General features: G+C 38.6%; 2 protein-coding genes across 5 annotated transcripts in view; one reads left to right on the top strand and one right to left on the bottom strand.

Moving 5' to 3' along the window:
- LOC115434521 (DELTA-stichotoxin-Hmg2b-like) overlaps nucleotides 1-5,130 on the top strand; it is a 5,848-nt gene extending 718 nt beyond the window's left edge. Inside the window, exons 1-3 of one of the 2 annotated variants that reach the window (XM_030156513.1) lie at nucleotides 2,557-2,650; nucleotides 4,120-4,216; nucleotides 4,637-5,130. In XM_030156513.1, the coding sequence (XP_030012373.1) occupies nucleotides 4,149-4,216; nucleotides 4,637-5,063 (495 nt within the window). In that variant the 5' untranslated portion in view covers nucleotides 2,557-2,650; nucleotides 4,120-4,148 and the 3' untranslated portion in view covers nucleotides 5,064-5,130. Of the gene's footprint in view, nucleotides 1-2,556; nucleotides 2,651-4,119; nucleotides 4,217-4,636 lie in introns of those variants that run through there. The other variant, XM_030156512.1, reaches the window with a different exon arrangement.
- The window catches only part of vps8 (VPS8 subunit of CORVET complex), a 74,337-nt gene extending 54,104 nt beyond the window's left edge, over nucleotides 1-20,233 (bottom strand). For all 3 annotated transcript variants that reach the window (XM_030156473.1, XM_030156474.1, XM_030156475.1), the window contains exons 1-6: nucleotides 20,049-20,233; nucleotides 14,660-14,728; nucleotides 11,975-12,105; nucleotides 10,757-10,853; nucleotides 10,607-10,639; nucleotides 9,018-9,072 (exon numbers count right to left, since the gene is read on the bottom strand). In XM_030156473.1, the coding sequence (XP_030012333.1) occupies nucleotides 9,018-9,072; nucleotides 10,607-10,639; nucleotides 10,757-10,853; nucleotides 11,975-12,105; nucleotides 14,660-14,728; nucleotides 20,049-20,120 (457 nt within the window). In that variant the 5' untranslated portion in view covers nucleotides 20,121-20,233. The remainder of the gene's footprint in view (nucleotides 1-9,017; nucleotides 9,073-10,606; nucleotides 10,640-10,756; nucleotides 10,854-11,974; nucleotides 12,106-14,659; nucleotides 14,729-20,048) is intronic.
- Nucleotides 20,234-27,020: the final 6,787 nt, after the last annotated feature.

Genomic DNA, 27,020 nt, shown 5'->3' with positions numbered 1-27,020 from the left:
TTTTTATTCTATGTGTCCTTCTTTCTCAGTAACTGCCTTCATACGCTTCCTGAAACTTGTGCAAGTGTTCCTCAAATATTCTGGTGACAACTTCTCCCATTCTTCTTTAATATTATCTTCCAGACTTTCTCGTAATAGTTTTGCTCATAGTCATTCTCTTCTTTACATTATAAACAGTCTTTATGGACACTCCAGCTATTTTTGAAATCTCCTTTGGTGTGACGAGTGCATTCAGCAAATCACACACTCTTTGACATTTGCTTTCCTGATTACTCATATGGGCAAAAGTTTCTGAAAAGGTATGGATAATAGTGTTAGGTATGATTATGACATCAATATATGTTTGGTTTCAAAACAATTGACGTAGTGCCTGCTGAGAAAAAAACAACTAAATGTTCATTGTAAATTTTGCTTCCCCACCCTGTACATACACATACATGTATATGTACATACACATACATGTATATATATATATATATATATATATATATATATGTCACAGTAGAGATTGAAATCCAGTAGGATTCCTAATCCTACTAGGACAGATAGTAATTTTTGTTTGTCCTAGGACAAACTCCAATTACTATCTGTCCTAGTAGGATTAGGAATCCTACTGGATTTCAATCTCTACTGTGACATATATACACACACACACACATACACACACTTCAGCCCTTGGCATCATGTTCCTTCTTCCTGACGTTGCTATCACTCTGGATTGCTACATCTATCACTACCACTGTCTTCTGATGCTGATGTTTATCGACCACCACTATGTCAGGCTGATCACCATTGGTCTGGATCTGGAAGACCCACAGGATCTTAGCTTGTTTGTTCTCGATCACCTTCGGGGGTGCCTCCCATCTTGACCCTGAGACCTCTAGTCCATGCTTGGTAGAGATTTTCCTGTGCACTATGCCCGGTACCTGGTTATGCCATTCCATGTGTGCTTTGCCTGCCAGCATTTTACACCCTGCTGTGATGTGCTGGACTGCATAAAAAGAGATGGGGGGTGGGAATCTTACCATATGGACTATGTTTACCAGCTTCATTAAGGAGATTTAGAGTAAGTGTGGGTATGTGCATGCATTTTTCACTTTAGGAATAGTTTAAAACAGGCCATAGAAAAATGGCCACATGGTTGGAATGTTTCATTTGAACACCCAGACTAAAACACACACACACACACACACACTTTGTAAAAAATTAAAGCAGTGAAATTACTTGTGCCAGAATGACATATTTTCTCCTTGGTTCTGTTTCCACCAGTATTGTCAAATTAAGAGATGTTTGATCTGACACTAAGCAAAAAAAGTTGTGTATATAGCACTGCACCTGACAGGTATGAATAAACTATGGATACACAGAGTGAAATGGGTGTGTTCATGTAAGCCACACTCATTTGTAAACAATTGCTCATAGTTCTAATCTCAGATTCGCCTAACTAGAGTCTAATCCTATGGAATTTAGCAGGTTACATAACATTAGGTATTGATTTAAAGCTTTTCATAGTATAAAAAGGAGTAATTTCCTACTTTAGAATTACATATTTATCCAATTAATTCAGTAGAGCATTACAATTTAATTCAATTCATATTGTTAGGGGATAAGGATCCAAACAATGTTATATTTGACATTGTACTAAATATACAATGACTTGTAGACACATAGTAGTGACTGTTTAACTTTCCTCCCGAACTTTTGTTTTAAAACCAACCCGTCCTTGGTTTAAACCCAAAAAGACAGAAAAATATTTTTTGTGGCAACTTCCAAATGAATTTCTCTAAATTAACCATTACCAAGTGATTTATCACCTTGTATTATAATATTATCCTTTACATTTTTAAGTGAAAATCAGGTATTTTCCTACATGCAATTTACTGATCATGTAGATGTTTATAAAAGCCAAGAGTAAATTCAAAATCAAGAAAACTGAAGAGAACATTACATTTTCAGCAAAGTATATCATTAGTTCTACATAAAAACAAACATCTACCACCGTCATTTGTCAAAATACATGGGTTTTATTGTTCAACCAATGTTGCAGAGGACTCCGGATTCCGTGTGATGTCTGAGACACACACACAAACACACACACAAACAAACCACCTCCCTATTATAATACAGATGCATTTGTCCCTGTTCAATAAGCATCCAAATATAAATTTAAAAATATCTTGAATGCAGTGCTTACATTATTTAAAATTAACTTGATTTTTCACCTGCCTCATCACATTAGTTTCTCAGAAGACTACCATCTGCGAAAACACTAGCACCTGTAGTGTTCAGTTCAATGCGGTTGTCATGGGAACACGGCACCCCTGTGACTCTTGATGCCCTACCCTGTCCAAATAATGATTACCTTTTTTTTTTTTGGCTCAAACCCAGGCGCCCCAAACAAAAGCATGTGTTAGTTTAATCAGGCTAATTCAATGTCGTCACACTGATAAGAGGCAAGAGGGTGGTGAGATCCGGGAACAGTAGAAAGCAGGGATCTGATAGTGAAAATGTGATAAGGAAAGGTCCTGATTACTTGAGTCAATAAAAGCCAGGACTGTTACACAAAATCTGATTTCACCACCTCATCATAACTCAAAACCAGATCAACTGCAACAACTTTTTGCAAGTTTCCACATATTTGGAAAAAAAGGTAAGTACTTTAGTATTTAACAAATGAGTTCATTTTATCAGTAGAAAAGGGTATATTGTGATTGAAAGTAGTTATTAAACCACAAACACAGAACTACGCTGAGCTCAAATGCAATTCTAGTAAAACAACTTAAAATAAGTTATTGTATTGTAAGTTTTTCTGTTCAGACACCGTAAGAATTGTGAATTACAGTGAGTTATACCCGTTTTTCAGACAGTACCCCCCCCAAGACCTTGACTTTATGTACTTTTATACTTGCATGCCTACTTTTTTGGTTGAGATTGTACCTGTTGTGCGTGGTAGTAAAGATCATTTTAAAAAATGTATGAATGAATGAATAATTTGCAGTAAATTACGTTTTACTGACAAAAACGTTTTCAAAACATACTAAAATCACAAAAGTGCATGGATATCACACAACCAAGTTTCCCAATAATCATTCCAGTACTGACCGGTTAGTGAAATCATATCAGGTTTTTATATGCTTTCCTCATGTATTTCTAATCTTACAAGATTATGTGCCTTTGAGCATACTCTAAAATTCAACTATGAGAGAAACTTTTTTCCATACTTTATGACGACTTTCACACAAAATTCCAGATTTTTAAGGTCTGGAAAACAGTGTTTCAAAATTTTATATTCATACTTGTCAAGACTTTCAAGACCTGCACAAGCAACCTGAGTAAGGTCTTCAGTTTTTAGTTATCCCAGATCATTTCATATTTTTCTTTATTAGCCATGCATTATGTTTGTTAATTTTAATTAACTTCATTATTTATATGATTTACATTGCAACAGTGACTTTGGAACAGATTGAGGTTTTTGTTTTTTCATGCTTGTAGTTCATACATTTAGAATATTGTTGTTAATAACATTTCAAGCAAAAAGGCACTTAAAATATTCATCATTTGCAGCAGTGCATTCTAATTCAACAGGAACATCTTTAAAATGGAAATGAAACTTACTGAGCCCCTAAAGTTCCAAAAGGTGATATTAGGTATCTTGTTCACACAAGTTATGATCTAGTTCCAAGAGGATGACTTGTGCATTCAAGAAAAAAAATCTTTTATACCATTTGGGACTTGAGGACTCCATAGAGAGCAGAGATGTGAGTATGTCTCATAATGACAGTTGTACAGTACAGCCTCAAAATCAATATCTTCAAACCCCTAAGAAGCACCAATGAAAACAAAGAAATTTCGCTATTATCTTTTGTCTTTTTACTCACAAAATTATAGCACTGTTAATGTTATTTGTTACTTTGTGAGTGCTCCAGCACAGAAAATTCCACTACAAACAGACAAGGTTTTATTGAGATCCCAGTCTGTACTGAGTGCTGTACCATTTCAATCTCATCTGCTCAAACATGGATAAGGAGATAGGCCAATAAGTGAAAAGGAAACCAACACAATCGCAGTCATCATCCTTGATTCTGTTTATACTGATGCTGTCTTGTCTCCCCCACACAGTCAACTTCCACTGGTAAAACATAATCAAAATGCCTCACCGTAACTGTTCTATCGAGATTAACAACAACTCCGGCTGCTACACCCTTGCCAACCCAAGGTAATATTTCAATCTTGTACTGCCAAAGATGAACAGGACATTCAAATTAGTCTTTTTTTTCTCTTTTTTGTCTTATTGGTTATAAATTCCATGAGAATATTTTACTATAATGCAGTTCAGGTGGTGTGAGGAGAAACAAGACTTTAGCCTGATTTCTGGACATGTTCTGAGTGACAGTGGCTTCATGTGTGGTGTATTTTCAGCCCAAACCACAAACTTCATGAATATTTTTTGTTTTTACCTTTAGAGATAACATAATTTGCATTTATTTTTACATGAGGTCTTTTCAACTGTTCTACTGTGTGAGCATTGTGGATACAAGATAAGATACACCTGGACTTACAGTTTACACCTGCACAGGTAGAGTTGTTGGACACTCACTTGTAAGAAACCTGTCTGATAATGAATGCCTGTGTTCAGGGTGTTCACTGAGAGTGGCTGCTGTGAGGTCCCCCTGCCGCCGATGGTGGGTCCCTGCTCCGCCGCCAGTGCACTGTTCAACAAAACCACCGGGGCTGCCACTGGAGCTGTGGGTGTTTTTACCTATGACCTTTTCAACGCTGAAATGAACGACTACAGTCACATCATGGCCGTCATGTACTCAGTGCCTTATGACCGCAATCTTTACTCCAACTGGTTCGCTGTGGGGATCTTTGACAGAGGCAATGACTGTGACTATAATCTTTATGACATTATGTACAATGGAAGTGAAAATAATTTTGTAAGAGCAAAAGCAGATGGCTCTTGTATTTCCTATCAGGGGGATTATGTATTTGTCAGTGCTTCGATGTCAGACTCAGGCGAAGCAGTCCTGAGAGTAGATATTAGTGATACTGGCATGTATTGACCCCCCACCCCAAAAAAAAGAAAGAAAAACTACGACTCAAACTCTTTGTTGGACCATCGCTTATGATCATGACACTTAAAACTGAGTAGCTCAATCTACACTGAAAATTGACTCACTGAAAAGTGTGGTAAATGATACAAATGATAACATAATGATATAACAAAAAAATAAATAAAATCAATTAAACTTTTGTCTGCATCGTGCATTTAGTTTTTCTGTCTATCTATCTAGAAATGCAAGATCATTTTTCCTGCACACATTCATGTAGCATTCAGAGTACTTACCCATAAAGCTAAACACAAATCATTCTACGCATTGAAACAGTCTTTGCATTAATTTCACCAAAACCATGAGTTAACATGTGAGATAGCCCATAATTAATCAGCTCAGAGCTGCTAATGACAAAAGTGAAAACTGGATGTCTATTATTCAGTCTCTTGTAATGCTGTATTGTGAAACCCAATCGACGTTAAGGTTCCCCAGTCTGAAACTGCAAAGTAAATTATTGGGTTAATAGTTCATTCTAAAGGGTGAAATTTTGTCAGTTTCAACCCCCCTACCCATTTGGTTGAAACACCAAGCAGAACATCCCTCTGAACAAGGCCTGGGGAATATACCCAATAAATGACGTTTTTGCTTTCTGAAAATTATGGAAAATACCAAAGTTATCTGAGATTATTCACCTGAAGAACCTTCTTACTCAACAAAAATTCAAAATTTGACTTGTGTGCTTCAATCATGTTTTGTCTTTAGTTCATATTGAAAGAAAATCAGATAAAAATTTAAATCATACATAACAATGAAGGGTGTTCTATAGCACCTGTTCACAACATAAGTCATTTAAGGATATCTTTCCTATAAAACAGGTCTGCAACTTGTCCTTTTATTAAACAAACTAAAGAACCTTATGTTCTTTATCTTATTTACACAATGGCTGATTATTTCTGTCTCTTCAAAGCTGCACCTTTACAGTTCTCCTCTACAATTCTCTGTCACCATGTTTTCAGATGAAATAAAAAAAATATATAATAAAAATAAAAAATATCAGTTATTTTCGATATATAATTTTTGTGCTGAATTATTACACCCAAATACAAACACCCACTTCTCAGGTTAGAGCTTAAAGGTGCTGTACAGACTTTCTGCGTGATCTTGAAAAAGTCTCATTTTTATATATATGCCTGATCGTAGTCCACAATTTAAAATGAGATTATCAGGACCAAAATAGGTTATTTCCAAATGCTATTTCCAACTTCTCTGGTCGGGTCAGACAAGACTGGACTGATTTACGGCAGACTTACATCACTATGACAACACCACATCAATTGGCAGAGTTTAGTAGTGAGACATAAGCTTAACGAGTGAGGAGTAAAGAAAGGGATTTCTTGGATTTATTTTGGTGTAATGGTGGACACTGGAACTGGAGCTGGACTGGTAGAAAGAAAAAGAAAAAGAAAGCTGAACAGGAGAGTGGAAGAGCAGACAAACACCAGTAAACCTCTGCATTGAACTGATGGACAGAACTAAGGAAGTTAAAAGGAATGAAAACAGTTGACCCTCTTCCTTCTACACAGGTATAGCATGCTTCTGTTCTTTATACATATGCATTGGAACATTGGATTTGACTATAGTGTCTGTTGGTAGCTCAGTCAAACACTCAATGCCATCTAGTGGAAATACCACATTTTATTTGGTCCTTATGCTAAATATGGTCAAAATGACCATCTGGTGGAGAGTAGTAAAAATGATCACCTCTGAGGCAAAAACCCAAATTGACACACGGATATAATAAAACACATGTATTATGCTTTAATGCTAGTGAGATCAAAAACTATAGTGTGAATGGTTTTCAATGTCACATTTTTTAACTGAACAGTATGAGTGCAACACTTGTTTGTACAGTGCATTTTAGGCTTAACATCAAAACTGAAAAAACTGAGCAACAGCTCCCAAAAAGTCAAGTCCAAATATCTGTCCCTGGTGGCTGACTTAAGTATAGGTCATATATCCCACCTCCTACATGTGATTCAGTGGTCTTTGACAGAACTTAAACCTAAGTACACATGAAATCTATTTTCCTAAATAGATTTTCTCAAAGGTGATTCGAGTTTTTCAGTGAATTTTATTTGAACTCTCTGGGCTGATTTGTGTCCAAACTGTTATCTTTCTGATTAATTTTAAATAAATTAATGTCATGAAAAAAATTATTTACAGCTGTAAAAGACTTGAAGGTCCGTCAGATAAGAAGTGTCCGGAAGTCACACCCCTGTGTCTCTATTGAGCAGATTCTGGTTCCAAAATGTGTTATATAAGCAACATGGCATCTCAGGCTTCATTTTTGCACAGCAGTAAGACACAGCATTGTTGGGTCCGTCATTATACAAAGTTCATGTGTGAGTCTGTGGTGATTTGTGAAACAAACATTTCTTTTTAGTCCTTTTAAGACTACCATTATAACAGACTGCCGAGGTGTCTTCATGTTTTCTTTGCAACAAGTGTCAGAAAATGTCCTTTTCTTGCCAATTCTTTTGCACCTTTGTTTTCAGGAGGAAGTTAATTTTCAATATCTGGCCATTAATTATCATCATCATGAATAATTAATGCTTAAAACAGTGTGTTTTAGTAAAAAAAGAAAAAAATGGATTTGAAGTTTTTAGAATATTTATTATCAGAAACAACTGTAAATATCCATAACAAAACTTTTCGAGATTGCGGAAATAAACTTCCAACTATTTTACACGTGTCCAAACATGCTTTTTGGTCTTTAACATTCCATGTCCATATTATGGCTTCATATTTTTTGTTATTTCCTGGCATTTTTTAGCCTGCGTGGAAGTCTCTGAAACAGTTCCTTTCTACTTGTAATAGAGTTCCATATTGCTACCATAAACTGTTATGTAGGGTCGGAAAGCTCAGGATCTCAGCTTTCCGATGCTGTTTGTAATTTGTGAATAGTGCAAATGCTTCAAGAATTGCAGTAATTTGAATGCTGTAAAGTGCAAAATGCAGCCCCGGAGAGACTGTCGTTGTTACAGGGTTAAAAGGACAAGAAATGTTTGCTAATGCATTAGCAGCACACAGCACACATTAGGAGCTGTGAGGTGCCATTGAAGGTGCTTGGAGACTAACTCCAGATCTTCATCAGTACTGTGGTCAGGGGCACTGACAGGAGAATTAACCTATATTTACCTCTTCTTAAAGTCGGGGAAACTGGAGGATCTGGAGAGAACAGTTAAACCCAACACAGAGATTTGAACCTGCAACTGGGTAGCTGTGCAGCAGAAGCAGTACTACGCCACTGTGCCCCATTTTGTCAGGTATTTGATTTACTTTTGCACAAGAAAACTGTACACAGTGCTTGAATATTATTATAGTTTACCACCACCAGAGTTTGAATGCGTGAGTGAATGAATAATGGATCCACTGTACACGCTCTGAGTATGTGTTCATAGACAAGTGATAAATAAATCTAATCCATTATTATTATTATTATTATTATTATTATTACACAAAAGTACAGCAGAATGTAAAGTATTGCCTCCTCCAGTATATACCATAGTCTAACTGCTGAAAAAGGGTAACCTTGGAATACTGCTATACACATACACAGCATAATACATTCAACAAATACACGGCCAAGTCTGTGACAATGACAAAAGTGTCAGTTATTTCTATAACCAAAGAAAATAGAGATTGACACATTCAGACTTACTGTATTTCACTGGGATGAATGATTACAAGCATTCGTGATGCTGTTGCCTCAGTTCTGTCTTGTGGCAAAATGTGGCATGTGAATATTAAAATGTGCCTTGTACTAGGTCACCAGGGCAAAAATAGAAATTACTATCTATTAGAGCAGCTCCGTGACTATTTTTTTAATATGAAATTCATTTTAAAAAATGCATACATAACACCACTGTGTGTATTTGAGGAGATATAAAAGGGGAGACTCACCAAAGACCAGAGCCAGACCATGTGACGTTCCCACAACAATCACACCAGACACCGTCTAAATACAGAAAAATCAACAGCCAAGAATGGAGTAAAAAGAGTCAGCGGCAAAAAAGAGTAAAACAAATACAGCACTGGACGATAGAGTTTAAAATACACCTTAGAGCCTGACCAATATGGGATTTTTGGGCCGATACCAATATTGGGGCCTTAAAAAACCCAATATCCAATATGTTGGCCGATATCCAATATATTTGCCAATAACTGATATATCAGCTGGGCGACACGGTGGTGCAGTGGTTAGCACTCGTGCCTCACAGCAAGAAGGTCCTGGGTTCGATTCCAACACCAGTTGACGGGGGGTGGGACCTTTCTGTGTGGAGTTTGCATGTTCTCCCCGTGTCTGCGTGGGTTCTCTCTGGGTACTCCGGCTTCCTCCCACAATCCAAAGACATGCACTGATAGGTTAATTGGTTAATCTAAATTGCCCATAGGTGTGAATGTGAGAGTGATTGTTTGTCTCTATATGTCAGCCCTGCGATGAACTGGCAAAATGTCCAGGGTGTACCCCGCCTTCGCCCCTATGTAGCTGGGATAGGCTCCAAGTGACCCCCGTGACCCTAGTGAGGATAAAGCGGGTTCAGAAAATGAATGAATGAATGATATATCAGCCAATATATGAAATAAGAACATTGATATACACAGGATACACAGGATATTCGTCTAATATTAGATAATGGTGGACATGTGAATTAACAGTTGCATAAATTTTTGTTTATCTCACAAAGATAATTTACACAAGTTTAAAATGCTGTATAATAGTCTTATATTAGACTAGTATGTGACCTGTGGGGAACCGCGGGTTGTAGATGTGGTAGTTTTTGCTAGGGAGAGCAGACTTTTGAAAAAGAGTTTATATTTAATAAGTACTGACATAAAAATTGTTTGGTAAATCATTCTTTAAAATGTAAGCAACAATTAATATACAGTATTAATACCCAGGTGCGCCTGCAGAATGAAATTGTGAGGTACACAGGAAGCGTATGGATGGGGGTGGGGGGTGAATAGTTCGTAAGACGGGGGGTAGCATCCATGATTTTCGGAGAAGGGGGTAGTAGCCCGTGATTTTCGTAGGGGGAGTAGCGGTCTATCCTTAAGGGGGGGTGTTGTCAGTCCATCTTTGTCGGAGCGGGGGGTGCGGTCTGTGAATTTTTGGGGGGGGCGGGGCATGGCTGTCAGAGCGGAAGTGAAAGTGAAACTAATGTGCTTTACCATTCCTCTAACTCTCTGGGCAGCACAGACACACAGGAGCAGCAAGCAACAGAATCTCCACAGCAAAAAAGTTAATACATCGGTTACATACTGATGTTGATTCATCAGTGATACGCTATAATCAGCCCGATTAAGCTCTAATATGCATTATTCTACTAACAGGAAGTTAAATTCTAGCTTTTTTGAGACCCATGGTTGACGTCATCATACAGTGTTAATTGTTACTTAACAAAACTAATTATTTTTAAAAGACTCCAAAAACATCCACATGGTAATATTACATCTTTGAGAATAGTATCTGTATTAAAACTACTACTCACTATAGCAGTTGGCAGGCCAGCATCAACTTTGTCCTGAGGAAAAGATTTGTTAAAAACATTTTATTTCTATTATGATCATCCATTGACAAAATATTACTAATGTACAGAGTTCTATGATGGTGAATCATCAAAATAAAACCTGTGTCTTACAGCAGCAGAGACGATCTGTGCAGAGATGCCCTTCAGTAGGCTGTGGCGAAGGACGGATCCATGAACTGTTGTATTCACATCCATTGTTTTCTTCTTCCTTTATATGTGAAAACACAAGCAAACATTAACACAGTCACTCATTAATATCTCGCATATGTAAGGAAAGTTTGTCATGCATCAAAAGTCAACTGTAGGGACAGACTGTGAGAAAGTGACCAGCAGCCCCCAGACCACACAGATTTACTTTGTTGAAAAAAACATTTACAAGGTCTCTATAGAACAACGACTAAATGAAAAAAGAATAGAGCAAATTCTTTGGTGTGATGTTAGAGCACAAAATCTGCCGGAAACCACTCATGAAATATGTTTTGGGGAAGTTGGCAGGAAGCAAAACAAGGCTTATCCTCAATCAGAAAGCATGTTATACTGTACATTATTTTTACTGTATTTGGGTTACTGTGTTGAGGTAACCCAGGAAATACATATAAAACCAAAATAAAAACAATACATAATGCAGAAAAAAAACATTAGACTGGTAACACATAATATAGAAACCGTACAAATGAACTCTTTAAACGGCACAACTAATATTTAATGCAAGACATAACTTACTTCCAATAAAAAATAGATACTGTTCTCAAAGAGAGAAGAGGGATATAACTTAAAAGAAAAACTGAATTTATAAATCCATTGTGTCAGAACAACTGTAAAAAGGATCTGTGTTTAGTTGCAGGTGTTAAATTATGGAATTGTCAGATGAATTAAAGCAACTTCATGAATCAGTTTAAAGAAATATAGAAAACACTATTTTAAATAAGCATGAGAATGAGAAAAAGCAGTTTTCATTATGCTCAATAATAATGAAAATGTAATGAAACAGATTTTCTGTCTCAGGAGATGGATATGGATTTATTGATGCCAAAAATTATTTAAATTATTTTAGTGTCCTGACTAAATATATATCTTGTGTCTAAGAAATACATACGCTATCTCAGCTGATTCATTAATGGAAATGGTTTGATGCAAATTTGCAACAGTCGACGTTAAGGGCTTATATATCAATAGAAATTTCTTTTCTGTGTGGGCTAAAATACACAATAAGCCTAATTCTTTTTTATGATTCCATGTTTGACCCCCTCTGCTGCCTACTTGTCCCCAATGGTTAGTTACTCCGTAAGCATTATGGGAAGTCATGCATGTGTGTGAGTGTGTCCATGCCTTTTGAGATGTGCTGGGTCTCCACTGTCAGAGCTGGCCAGAGACGAGGTGTCACAGGAGTGAGCGTCAATGTTGTCTGTGTTCAGCATACAAGTATCCTCCAGTAAAAACGGCTCCTCCTCTTCCTCCAGCTGTAGACACACAGAAGAACAATACAGGTGTGCAGTTAATTTTTACTTTTGTCCCCTTGAGCAAGCTCCCTGTGCGCTTGATATGGCAAGCCCACCGCTCCTAGTGTGTGGTGTCTGCATGTTCTAGTGATGGGTTCAAAGCAGAAGGTTAATTTCAGTGTGTGGTGCATGTCTACACGTGTCTATATACTGACAAATAAAGAATCTTATTGTTTTAAACCATTTATTGCAACAAATGGTGATACAATTATACTTGGTGCTGATGGCCAAGCTCTTAGGTGCTTCCTGATTTTTTTGCTCAGTGCATGCTGAACTATTCAGGGAGCCTGCTGCCTGAATCCCCCTATACCAGTGGTTCTCAACCAGGGGGGCACGAGCACATGGGGAAATAGTATGGGGTGAGTGGCATGATCGTGCATGCACGCAGATGCGTTAGCGACTACTGCTGTATATCACAATATTATAAATCACTTGGTACAAATTCTCTCCCCCCGTTCACCGATTGAGGTCCGTGAGCAAGAAGGGGAGAGGTTGCATATCATCCTGCTCATTGTCCCCACCCCCCAGCCGCTAATTCATTTTTGGGGTGCAGCAGGTAGTCAATGATACGGTGAGGGAAGTTCACAGCTTTATTTAAATAGCTATATAACTCCCCGCGGGGGGGGGCATATTGTCGTGTCCCCCCGCCCCCCCAGTCACGTTACTTTTAGAGTTACGTACCTTGCCCCATCCCACAAATTTTTTCAGACATAGATTCATGGTGCCATTACTGGGGAGTGATTCAAAAAGGGCTGAGAAACCCTGCCCTATACCGGTGGTTCTCAAATCCTGTCCTCAAGGACCAGTATCCTACAAGTTTTAGATATTTCCCTCTTCCAGCACACCTGGTTCAACTGGTGATCAACTCATCACCAAGCTCAGCAGAAGCCTGATAACGATGTAATGGCTTCCAGGTGTGCTGGAAGAGGGAAATATCTAAAACATGCAGGATACTGGTCGTCGAAGACTGGATTTGAGAACCACTGCCCTATACAGTCCATAAGTCAATCAAATTTTTTATTTAGCTCAACATCATCTCTTAATAAGCCAATTCACTGACACCCAACGGAATCCTTCAGGAGTAAACCCTTAGTGACAGTGGTGAGGAAAAACTCCCTTTTTGCCTAAATCAGCTGGGGTTAATACAAGAGCTGTGTATGACAGAAACAGAACCTTTGAGGACATAGACTAGAGCAGGGGTCACCAGTCCTGGTCCTCGAGGGCTACTATCCTGCATGTTTTAGATGTATCCCTCTTCCAACCCACCTGATTCAAATGACAGGCCTATCATCAGGCTCTGCAGAAGCCTGATAATGACCGTCCGGTGTGCTGGGAGAGGGATACATCTAAAACATGCAGGATAGTAGCCCTCGAGGACCAGGATTGGTGACCCCTGGACTAGAGGGTGGCGGCTGGGGCAGTGGTGGGAGTTTGACGCAGTTGGTTGTGCTGAGAGCAGGAAGTACTCAGCAAGGAACAGACAGCCTGATGAGTGACAGTGAGCTGGGATTGAATAACTACTGGGATCAGCTGACTGACAGCTGAGTACATGACTACCATGTCCTACATGAATTTACGCCAGTGTTTTTCAACCGTGGGGTCGCCTGGAATTCAAATGGGGTCGCCTGAAAATTCTAGTAATTAAATTTTGAAAATAAATGAAAATAAAAAAAATTCCCAACAACTTACAAATAAAAAATATATGGTGACTTGAGAGAGCCAATCACAATATATAAAAGACATGACAAATTCTGAAGCTGAAACTGAAGCACTGTGGTACTGATCATCTTTCAAATGTTCATTGTGGCCGGATTAAGATGATGCAGCTCTTTCCTAATTCACACTTTGAGTTACTGTTTGTTCAGTATTAATTTGCAGCCTTGTAAATACAAGCTCAACTGACTGTACATATCCAAGGAAAATAAAATTCTCATTTTGTGCAGTAATCTCAACCTGGCTTTTCTGCCTCCGTCCATAATAATAGACATTATATAGTCTAAATGTCGTCTAAAATTAATGTTTATTTGCAACATAGTATAGTAAACTGTTACATGATCTGATACAAATTAATTTTAGCAAAAGAAATGTCTTCATTTTGAATGTCTGAGGTCGCTAGAAATTTGTGATGTTAAAATGGGGTCATGAGCCAAAAAAGGTTGGGAACCACTGATTTACGTGAAGATTCATTAACCAAAAGTTATCAGATAATTGTAATAATCAGATCCGAAGCATTTGCATGCACTCAGAAATACGACAATTGCAAAACCCTGATTTAGACGCTCCAGTCCATTATTGGGTTTCTGTCAGTGTATGTAGGTACATAGTGATGGATGTTATTGTTTTCTGTCTGTAAGTGCCCTACGATTAGAACCAATATATCTCTTTTAGAACCTGATAAGACAGCAAAGCAAGTAGAAACAAAAGAAAGCATGAGCAAGAAGGGTATTCGTATTAAATAAATAAATCAGCACACAGAACTATGAGAATGATGAGGGATGTGATGGTTGTAGCTAACCTCACTGAGGATGCTCTCCAGCGTAGGAGGTGTGTCCACTTGGGGAATGTCAAACTCCTTATCATCAATCTGAGGACACAAGTTGAACAGAAACACTGAAAGTTAGAGAGCACTGTTCATTCCTTGTACTTTCTTTGTTGTGTGCTTTATTGGAGATATAACATTTTTCAGGAAGGACAGCAGAGACATGAGGCACGCTAAAACAGGTCAATGGATCCCCTTATAAATATCTCTTCAACAACAGGGTATGGTTTTCCTCAATATTATACGGTTTAGGTGTAAAACCCACACCCTATAATGTTGGGAGCCACCCAGGGAAAATGTATCTGGAGAGCATCTATAATGAAATTATATATTTACTTTATTAACCTTTATTTAACCAGGAAAATCCCATTGAGATTAAGAACCTCTTTTACAAGGGAGTCCTGGCCAAGATAGACAGTCACAAATACAACACACATGATTACACAGTTAAAACCCAAATGACTGACACACTTAATTATAAATAAATAAGTAGCTCAATGAAATTAACCCTGTTTGTTTCCAGTATTTGTGCAGCTGTTTCAATGCATAAGGTGCAGAGAAAACAAAAACCCTTTTACCCAGTTCTGTACAGGTGCAGCAATAAATGATCATTTGTTCAGACAGAGCAAATTTAACTTCTCCTCACAATTAATTTGCAAATGTAGAAAGGTAGGAGGCCAAGTGTTGCCTTATATATAAACATGTACCTTGATCCTTCTAGTGGAGGGAGCAGGACATCCTACTCAAGTGTGTAACATTTTCTAGTCTGCTGTAAGTTAGGAAAATCCCCAACCCCGATCAAATGTCTGGAAATGAAGTGTAATTAAGTGTAATGTAAGTTATACATACTAAACACTATTTGAGAAATGCACAGCCTGGCCAATAAAGCTCCAACTACAATGTAACCAAACAAAAAGGTATGAACTTTCCATTGGAAAATTGCTGCAGTGATTGACATGTTTCAGCTAGAAATCAGTTATTAACTGTAAATAGTGGAGACCAGGATCTCATGTCTTAAACAAACATAAGTTTTCTGTAATAGAGAATAAAGATTGGACAATGCCAGGACTGTTTGGGTTCATGCAGTTTGTGAAAGAGTGATTCATAAAGCATGAGACATAATTTTCACACATGGATTAACCACAACAGAGTCCAGACCTCAACCCCACTGGCAGTTGTTGGGCTGGGCTAGAGAGGACTTTATGCAGTGGTCTGACTCTACATTCATCAATACAAGATCAGGGCTGAAAATTAATGAAAGTTTAGATGGAAATAAATTTTATGCTTCAGAACTGTATGGCAGTGAGTGTGTGTGATCATAACTAGTGTGTGTGACTTTTTTTGGGAAGGCAGTATATAAACATAGTGTTGTTGATTTAAAGTTTATTTTATTCATTTCAATTCATTGTTAAGAAAGATAGGGCTGAACAAAATAATTGCAGTCTGAATTCTTGTTCAACTTTCTTATTCTTTTTTATTATCAGGGGTGGGAGAAGAAAATGCTAAGTAGTGTAAAGTACATCCGAGGAGACAAAATGTACATTATTTTCAAAAGAATTCTAACAAACTAAATGCCTAATCAAATCAAATAAACTAGGGCTAATTTTGTTATTTAAAAAAATATATAATGACATACTAAAATTTAATTATACCCCTCAGCATTGCTAAAATGTACAATATTGTCCTAAATGTTTTTAGTTGGCATCTGGTCTACATCTGGTACAGCAGTGGAAAAAAGTTTTACCTCAAATATTATCATGAAATATTTGCAGGTCTATTTTTGTGTTTCAAAAGGTGTGGCTGCATCAAACACAAACAAATACATTTTTTTTTTTTAGTTTATTGTTAAAATGAAAAAATAAGCAAACTAAATTGTTGACAGTTTCAACATGTCATTTCCTGGATACATTTCATTATTTACATGAAACATCCAGCATGTGCAGAAGGAGCATGTAGGTTTGAAGGATGGAACAATACTTGGCAGAGTTCAATGACATAAATGTCATTATTAATATAATTTGTGTGTGCGTGTGTGTGTGCATATAATACAAATGCATGGGGTGAACAATGGGGCTGCAATGACTAGTCAACGGTAAAATTAGTAGACGGCTAATTTATTCATCAACGTTAGTGACGTTATGCACTTTTATTTAAAGAAAAATGTTTATTTTATTGCTGATTACAGCTCTTGAGTATTTAACTGTTTGTTTTAATAAACTTTGTTAGGCATTGTAAGTGTTATGCACAAAATGCACTTTTGTTTAAGGGAAAAGACATATTTTGCTGCTGCAATATTTGTTGAATATTGAAGTGAATATTTGGTTAATAAACTTTTTTATGCACCTATGCATTTTATGCATTGTTATGAACCAATGTTCTTATTAAATGAAAGAAAATGTATTTTATTGCTGCAATAAATATAAATAAGAGCCATTGTTTTTCCTGTTTTGTTTTTTTTTTTTTCAGTTCATAATCTGACTAGTCGACCATTCGTTACAGTAGTCAATGACTAATGAATCAATAACATAAAGTACTTTGGGTGCCTTAAAAAGCTAAATCCAATCCATCATCATTATTAGTAGTAGGGTGATTCTCTGAATTCGGTGCCATTTGGGGTCTATGGTTGCTGGGAAAAAAAACATAAATGACTCTGTTTTTGAACACTGCATTTGGTGAAGGACTATTTGAACCTCTGTGAAAACATGTTTTCCCACCTTAGGCATTAAATGTCATTCAGTATTATGATTGTGTTTGTCATATATGGTGTATTAAAATCAACCCCATAAAATGACATTTGGACTTCAGTGTGAATATTATCCTAAAACATATTCAAACTAATTCTTTCTGTGTCTTGGGGAACACCTGTCCCTTGTGTAAAATAACTCATCGTAAGTGTATTTTATTTTATTCTAACTAATTTTTATTTGAGTGAATATTACGATATGGTATTTGATGTACAATTGGTCTTCATAAATCATTAAAAAAAATACTTTTACTTTCAAATTACAGGGTGGGGAAGCAAAATTTACAATATTTTGAGGCAGGGATTGAAAGACAGTGTATGACCAATTAGTTTATTGAAAGTCATGAGAATTTAAATCTTCAAATCATATTTTACTGCATTTCTAACGGTGTTGTTGTCAACCTCAAGTTCAATTGCCATTTTTCTCATGGATTTGGTTGGATCCTTTAGGATTTTGGATTTGAGAGCTTTAATAAAAGCTTTGGTATGTTTTTTGTTGCTTCCTCCACTTCCAGACTTTCTCGTAATAGTTTTGCTCATAGTCATTCTCTTCTTTACATTATAAACAGTCTTTATGGACACTCCGACTATTTTTGAAATCTCCTTTGGTGTGACGAGTGCATTCAGCAAATCACACACTCTTTGACGTTTGCTTTCCTGATTACTCATACGGGCAAAAGTTTCTGAAAAGGTATGGATAATAGTGTTAGGTATGATTATGACATCAATATATGTTTGGTTTCAAAACAATTGACGTAGTGCCTGCTGAGAAAAAAACAACTAAATGTTCATTGTAAATTTTGTTTCCCCACCCTGTTGATGAGGCTTCCATATATTTTCTACTTGTCCCCTAAGCGCTGTTAACATTTTAACAAACATTTATCTTATATTAGTTGTTATTATAGAAAAAAAAGAAAAAAAGTATCAAGTAACAGGGTTGAGCACAATGTAGAGGGGTTGAATGCACTGTTAACAGGGTTGAATGAAATCCAGCATTTAAGCAAATTAAAATGAACTTTATTGACTTATGAATTAATGAATGAATAAAAAACATACATTGTTGTATTCTCTAAACAAAAACTTCAGTAAACTTCTCTAAAATCTTGAATTAATAAAACTTTTCCAGCGTGCACACTCCCTCCTGAGATATTCTTCCCTTTTCTCAGGATCTGAATTTATTCTGGCCCTGTACTCCCTTTGCCTTTCTGCATTGGACTTTCCCATATCTGAAAATAATGAACATAAAATAACATAACAGAGTAAGAACAGTCCAACCTTCAGTTCCATAACAATGATTCAATCCCGTAACAGCATTTTTAGTTACGGGGTTGAATGTTACGGGGTTGATGATTTAAGCTGAAAGTAGCCACAAATCTCCATTAGCTGGGATATGGGACACCACATGGCATGAGGAAAACAAGAATGTAATATATTTTACCAACATTATCATTTGATTTTTCCAAAACAATATTAAATATCATTCATACACGTAACAGGGTTGAACGGGTGAGCTTGACAATGCCAGTCTGACAATAAAAACAATGAAATATAGGAAAGAAAGCATGTTAACACCTATCTCTCTTTACAGTGTCATTTGGAGAAGATTTGAGTGATGTCACTTCCTGGGTGCTGAGGAAGTTGGACTGAACCATTATGTTTAAAAAGGGGGGAATTGGTGTTCTGTTACAGGGTTGAGCGAAACTGAGGGACACGATTAAATAGTGATATTTTATTAGTAAATTGTGTGTTCTTCTCAGATTTCTTTTATGTAGGTTAAAGTACAAAAATCAGGTCATTTCCTCAATATAAAAAACTTTGGCGTACAACTGTTTATTCTTGCTTTTAAATCCAACAAAAATATAACATTAGTCACTCGGGACATGCATATTTGGCTGACCTCTACACTTTCAGCAATCCATAAAAAAACAAAAAAAAAACCCATGATTTTCACAGTATGTTTGTGTGTTATAGTCAAAGACACATGGGCCTTTCCATTTCTGACTTAAAAATGCATTTTGTGGTTTACTGTATGTGAAAATATTTAAGGTAAACCTGTGGGACACAAAACGCACCGAATTCAGAGTATCACCCAGTAATAGTAGTAGTCGACTATCAAAATAGTCATTTGTTGCAGCCCTATTGGAGAATGGAACACTGGAGTTAAATGACTTAAGAGTGATTCTTAATTCAACAGACTACACATGCAAGGGGTGTCTAAAAACTTTTTTTTCCACCATGTTTTGGCAGAGCTGTCGTTGACCAGCTGACTAGATCATGTGATAATGCTGAGTCTTCCAGTACAGATTTACAGAACTGAATGGCGGAACTTGTCATCGTTAAAATCCCATTTTCAACGTTTATAGCATACAAACATACCGATTATGCGCATCACTTACAGGAAAAAAAACCTTAACACCACAGACACGTCTTTTACTAACATTGTCATATCCGCTGTGCCTGGTTTTATGCTGCCCAGTCAGTTAAATCAAATAGCAGAATAAATGTAAATCTTAGACTTTAGAGCAGCAATTGTGTAATGATTGTGTAGAAAGCAGAAACGAGACAGGACAGAGGGAGCTGCTTTACCACAGTAGCAGTGAAAATGCTAATGTAGCCCCTTACCGCGTCCACCTCCATCACGGTGAGCTGAGAGGAGGCCGACAGCAGGCTGTGGGCGTCCGGGGAATCCGACATCACCGCGGGTGTCGGACACAGGCTCCAAAGGGGCTCCTCTGTGATTATCTGGACGGAGGGAGTCACTTTTTTTTTACTTCCTCTCCCTTTTCTCCTCTGCTTTCTTCTTCTTCTCGGTTTGTTTTTCTTCTTCGATGTTCTACTGGTGTTTGGCAAATAACGATTAGCCCATTACCGCCACCAACTGGTAAGGAGTGATTAAACACATCATTTCCTGTTCTCTGGGGAATTTCCCAATCAGAATATTTTATTAACTTCAGAGGACAGGGGCCGACTGGGGCAAGAAAGCGGCCCAGGGATTTATACCTGACTGACCCACTCTCCAGGGGGCGTGGATGAAGTGGTAGCGACCAGCCGAAAAAAATTTCATGTCCCATAAAACATTGATCTTATCTAGGTTTATGTAACACAAATCAGCCCACAACAAAATAATTAGTGTATGTTTGACATACAAACCCAGGCTATATGCATGTGTAATTCTAACAGATGTCAACAGAACACCAAGTTCCCCCAAAAGCAATAATATTTTAAGAAAACACATAATTGTTTCTGGAAACCTTTGCATACATGCATGTCCACATTATTGAGGGGATAATGACACATCCTTGCACCGAGATCTGACAACATTTCAGTTATTTCTGGGCATTTGGCAGCATCTGCCACCATTGCTTGCCTCTTTTTCTCTCAGATTTTTTCCACACCTCCTTTTCGTTTCTTGTCCATTTTTTTATCTGTCCGTCACATGCCAACGGATGGATTGAGACGATGAGACCATGGCTCTTGACTGCGATAGGCCAAGACAGCCCAAACGCCGAGTGAAAGGGGAAAAGGGGTGTGACACACTCACATGGACCAAAGTTGTCTGGCCTGTCACTCCTGAAACTAGCCTTTAAAACACTTAATAAACACTTATTACACTTATTAAAGGCTGGCCGCCGACCCAACTGCGCCAATGCTCACCCTGTTGTGGGCTGCTGGCCACAACCTTATGGGCCATGTAGGCACTGGCAACAGCAGTTGTTTTTTTTTTTTCCTCTCACCAGCCGCACTGGCCCACTGACCCGGCAGCCCACCAAGAAAACTCCTGGTGCTCCCGATGGCCAGTCCACCCCTGTCAGAGGAAATTTTCTCGATGAATTCTGATTTTATTAACTAATTTATGGCACCTGATTATAGTGTATTTGTCTTCATACAAATACAATTTCAGGCACCATGTGAAATATATATTCTGCATCACAATCAAAATATTTTTTTCCTTTACTATAACAGCCCTAAAATGCCTAAAGTATAACTACAAAAAGCACTGGTCATTGTAATTAACCCTGAAAGACCCACAGCTGTTTTTGACACAACTTCCCAATGGTGTTTTTGTCTTTGTATTTTTCAGTGAAATTCAGTTGTTTTCCCATTTTTAATTCACTCATTATGTAGATATTCATAAAAGCTCAGAGTAAATTCAAAGGTTGTTGGATCAAATAAATAAGGAAAAAAATTACATTTTCAACAAAATATATAATTAATTGAACATAAAATTAGCATCTACAACCTCTGTCATTTATCAAACTCCATGGATTTAAATGATGAATCAGTGTTCTAGACGATGACCGTGTTTCCACGTTCACATCACTTTGACTAATTTGGGAGTCAGGTTTGACCCCAACTTACCTTTGACAACTACATCGCCCACATCTGCTAAACTTACTTCTTTCACCTCTGTAATATTGCTAAACTCCGGCCATCTCTCTTTCTCTTCCTGCTACAGAGAAGCTCATCCATGCCTTTGTCCCCTCCAGGTTGGACTACAACAACCCACTCCTCATTGAGATCCCTGGCAAGAGCTTCCAAAAGTGCGTTATTATTATAATTACTAAGGAGATCCTGAATACCCAAATGAGTCATATCTGATGACCATGAAAAGATGACAAGCTATATTTTATATTATTTACATATATTTGGGTCTTTAAGGGTTAATGTGGTACTATTAAGCAGCATGTTGAAAGAGTTCTGATGTGGAGACCATTAAACACTGGAAAACGATTTGGGAAAAAATCCACAGTTTTAGATTCAACACAGTAACTTTCTTTCATAACCTAAACAATATTTAAACTTCACATTGCATCAAAATCCTCATGTTCACATTGGCATATTTTATACATATATATTTAAAAAAAAAAAAAAAAAAAGCTGTGTTTTCACCCACTTGGGTAGTATTGTGTCTCCCTCAGGCTCCTCTGTCAGTGGCCTGGAGGTCTGCAGGTTCTGTTCAGAATCTTAGCTGTTCCTAGGACTGCGCTCTTTTGGACTGAGATCTCAGATGTTGTTCCTGGTATCTGCTGGTTCCATCCACTCAGGCTGGGGGTCACTGCCCCTTGTGCCCTGATCACTATTGGCACCAACTGTTGCCTTCACACATTTTCTGTACCTCCTCGGTCAGCCCTTGGTGTTTCTTGAGCTTCTCATGTTCTTTCTTTCTGATGTTGCTATCACTTGGGATTGCTAGACCTACACCTGGGGTCTTGTCTGGTGAGGTAGACCCTGGCCTCTATTGCTCTTGTGTTCAGTGCCTGGTCTTGTGCGGCCATGACTAGTGTCTCCATGCTGTTTTTGTCAATGTAAATTTGTAGATGGTATATGTCATGCAGGGGATTGTCCTTCCATGATAACCTCTGTGTGTGTGTGTGTGTGTGTGTGTGTGCGTGCGTGCGTGCGTGCATGTGTGTATACATAGCTCAAAAAAATTTCAATAGTTGAAATTCAAATTCAGTTCATAATGGAAGTGTATCTGCTGTTGTCCAGTTATTATGGTTTTATGAACCCGTAACTACAGAGGATTATTCAGCAAGCAAACAAACATCCAACGCTGAGTTAGAAAGATATCAACTTGCGTCTCACAAAGTGTAAAGTAGTTTTTAACAGAAAATTTGTTCTTCTATCACATCAAACAAAGCCCAAGAATAAAATAATATGGAGAAATTTTCAGGGGCTTGTCATGTAATGTGGTGCCTGTTAAGCACAGTGCTCATTTCTACAAGTTTGATTTAACACATTCAACAGTATCCATTTTAGGTGTTATTGCCCGACTGTAGTCACTGCAGGTGTGTGACTCACATTTTTAGCAAAATTCTAATTGTTGCAATGCAGGGTTCTCATTACCACCACAGACTGAAACTCTAGTGATGATGGAATGAGTAACTTCTCATTCATTAAACATCTGTTCATGTCATTACCCATCATGACTATTGCCTACAGTATACAAGGCCATGGAGGAAGTGTTCTGATCTGAGGTTCCTACAGTTGGTCAAGGTTACATTAAGCAAGGTAATGTATCCAGAAAACAATGGAAAAAAAGGGATATTGCATAAGATTTTCAAAAATTATGTCATTGAGAATATCTGCCATAATCTAAGGTAAACTTGGCCCAACAAAATATCGGTGGGGGCCTTTTCCTTGTGTTGTTTTTTTTGTTTTTTGTTGGGTTTTTTTGTTTGTTTGTTTGTTTTGTTTTTTTGTTTTTGTTTTTGTTTTGGGTTTGTTTTTTGTTTTTTTTGGTGAGGCTGTGTATTTTATGAAACTGCATGAGGCTGTTTGGATAGGATAGGATAGGATAGGATAGGATAGGATAGGATAGGATAGGATAGGATAGGATAGGATAGGATAGGATAGGATAGGATAGGATAGGATAGGATAGGATAGGATAGGATAGGATAGGATAGGATGTTAATAATCCTTAGTTAAATCAGCATCTCATCAAGCCTAAATATATCAGCAGCATGTAACCCAGTGTACATTTAAACATACTGATTTACACTTTCACATTTATGTTTATATATTTACACCTTCCTTACATTTATAAATAAAAGAATTCCGGGGTTTCCGTTTGTTTGTAAAAAGATCTGTCTGTCAAACTTCAGTGCTTAAAGAACAATGAGTTTGTACTGTGGGGCCTGTGACAAAACTAAGAGTACAGTGATGAATTGTATCAAGACCATGTAGCCACTGTAATGATGTATTCAGATAAATAATGTCCCCATAATCCAGCACAGACATGAAAGTAGCAGCAACAAGTCTCTTTTCAGTATCAAGAGGCAAGATTTTATCTTCAAATAGAACCTCAATTTTAGCTTCAGTCATCTTAAACATTGCTGAATGTGAGGAGTTAAAGACAGTAAATCATCTATTTAAGCTAAGGTCATTCTGTTACCTTTGTAACTGAATAAACAGATTTTAGTTTTTATTGTATTTTGATAAACTCTTCTAGAAATGTGATTTGTACATGGGCATGGAACTAGATTTAATTATTTCCAGTTGAACATTTTAGGATAAAATCACTAATTTCTGTCATGGTGCACTTCTTTGTTGCCACTGACCCCTCCCTCAGACTCATTATCAACTACACCTGCTGCCACTGCACCTGGAGCAGATCCCTGTTAGGAGCCTATGTAAAGGGCTCCTCTGCTCTGGTTCGGTGCCAGATCATTGCTGCTGTTGTCACTGCCTCATACCTCAATGGACTTTCTTGGACTTTCATCCCATTTCACTTCATAGCCATAACCTGGACTTTCACCATGCTGAGCCCGTCTTCACGTTGGCTCTGATGTTTTCAACCCCAGGTTTTGTTTCGTTCTCATGTATAGTTTTATATTAATAAACCTGTTTTCTCCCTTCAGCACCGTGTGTACTGAACCGCACGGTGCTTAAGTGTTTTTTCATGTCCGGAGGTTTTTTTCATGTCCGGAAGTTTGTTAATGTCCAGAAGTTTTTTCATGTCCGGAGGTTTTTCATGTGCTGGAGGTTTTTTAATGTCCCGGTCCGGAGCTTTTTCCACATCCCAGTCCGGAGGTTTTTTCCACGTCCCACTCCTGAGGTTTCTCCACATCCCGCTCCTGAGGTTTCTCCATATCCCGCTCCTGAGGTTTCTCCACGCCCTGGTCCTGAGGTTTTTCCACGTCCCGATCCTGAGGTTTTTCCACATCCCAGTCCTGAGGTTTTTCCATGCCTCGTTGCCAAGAGGCCGTCCACGCCCCATTGCCAAGAGGTCATCCACGCCATCAAGTTGCCCTGTTGCCAGGTTGCCCTGTAGCCAGGTTGCCCTGGTCCCCGTGGTGGCTCTGGTCCTCATGGAGGCTCTGGTCCCTGTGGGGTCACTGGTCCCTGTGGGGGGGCTTCTTCTTTAAGGACGCTGGGAGCCGTCCTTTGAGGAGGGGGTCCTGTTACGATCCGCACCGGTGTTGACCGCCAGCTCCTCCCTCTCCTCATTATTACGAATCAGAACCACCTGCTGAGCATCGCACGGCTGCAGCACATCATTATGTAGCCTATTTAAGGCTTGGTGCTGTAGCCATGTGGTCCATTGCATCTCCTCCACCCTTTCCGTAACGTGGACATTTGCCAACTCAGGACACTGACCCAGGTTTTTGTTTTTCCATGTCTTTGTTGTAATTTATATTAATAAATTCATTTTTCTCCCTTCAGCACCGTGCCTTTGAGTCCTCTCCTTTCCACCCTCATGACACTATTCCCCTCGTGTATCCATTAGTTCCATAACTTTTTCATTCCTCTGTGGCTTTTTTATTTGTTCATGGCTTTTTCAATTCAATTCAATTTTGTTTGTAGAGCCCTAAATGACACCAAGGTTGCCTCACAGGGCTTTACAGAATTGGTTGGATATGAAACTAAACAACAGTCAAATAAACAGTAGATGAAGGAAAAGGATTAATGTCCTGGGCATCACCCATCCTTGGACCCTCCTTCTCAGCAAGGAGAAACTCTAAAAACCCAGCGGGAAAAGAGAAACCTTGGGGAGAACAACAGTGAAGGAGAGATCCACTTCCATGGACGGACAGACTGTAGATGAAACCAGGGCTGATGGATATCCATTTGTTGATGTAGTTCCAGTTGTAAAGATGCACTAGGGTGGGGGCACATGAGGGGGTCCATCTAGTCAGATGAGACAGGTGACGGTGGGGGAGGAGGTCCAGGGTCACAGGTCAGGATGGGGCACAGATGACTTTTTCATTTGTCCATGTCTTTTCCAGTCCCTGGTGTCTTTTTCTGTCCTTGGTGTCTGTCCCTGTCCTTGGCATCCTTCTGTATTTTTGTCTTCTGGTCTTTTTGTCTTGTCATTCGTCTTTCTGTCCCTTTGCTTTCCTGTCTTCTGTCTTCCTATCCTACTCTCATCCAGTTATTTCAGTCTTTTTGGTTTTTGGTTCATTTCCACTCAAGCCAGCAGGTCGCAGAAAGACATTCGGATACATTGGAAATGCCTCTCTCCATCTGGAATTCGCACAGGCCGAATAAGAGATTGGAATTCCCCGTCCTGATTCCGTCTCTGCTGCAGTTCAGAGGCTGTACATACCACCGTGGCACCAAAGAGAGACAGCAGGCACATATCAAGGTACTGGCATGGATTCTGAGGCAGCCGCCCCGGGTGCTGTGGCATGAAGCCGCAGAATCCAGAATGCCAATACCTCGATATGCACTCTCCTATTCAAAATCAGCATTGTTATATATAACACCCTGTTATGTGTTCTTTGTGCTCTTAAACTGAACAGGATGTTCACTAATAAAAAGTGACATGGGCTCAGTGAGTTCTGATCAAACTGGTACAGCGATCACATTCAAAGGAGCTACCATGGCGAGCGACGAGTCCTACATCGGTATTTACACCAGGCCCGGTCTCTTCACCTGGTCCTGGACTGTGATCTCTTCACCTGGGGCCAGGCTGCTGTTTCCTCACCCTGTCCCGGGAGAGGACATTGCGGCCAGGTCCTGGGAGAAGAGATCGCAGCCTGGTGAGACTGAAACCCAGGACTGGGTGAAGAGACCGCAGCCCGGCTCTCAGTGGCTCTTACCGGGTGGCGAGCCCGGGCCACGGGATACCACGAGAGAGTCAGCATCGGT

The sequence above is a fragment of the Sphaeramia orbicularis genome, chromosome 15, assembly GCF_902148855.1.
Source record: "Sphaeramia orbicularis chromosome 15, fSphaOr1.1, whole genome shotgun sequence".
NCBI lineage: Eukaryota > Metazoa > Chordata > Actinopteri > Kurtiformes > Apogonidae > Sphaeramia > Sphaeramia orbicularis.
This window is presented reverse-complemented; position numbering and strand designations above follow the sequence as displayed.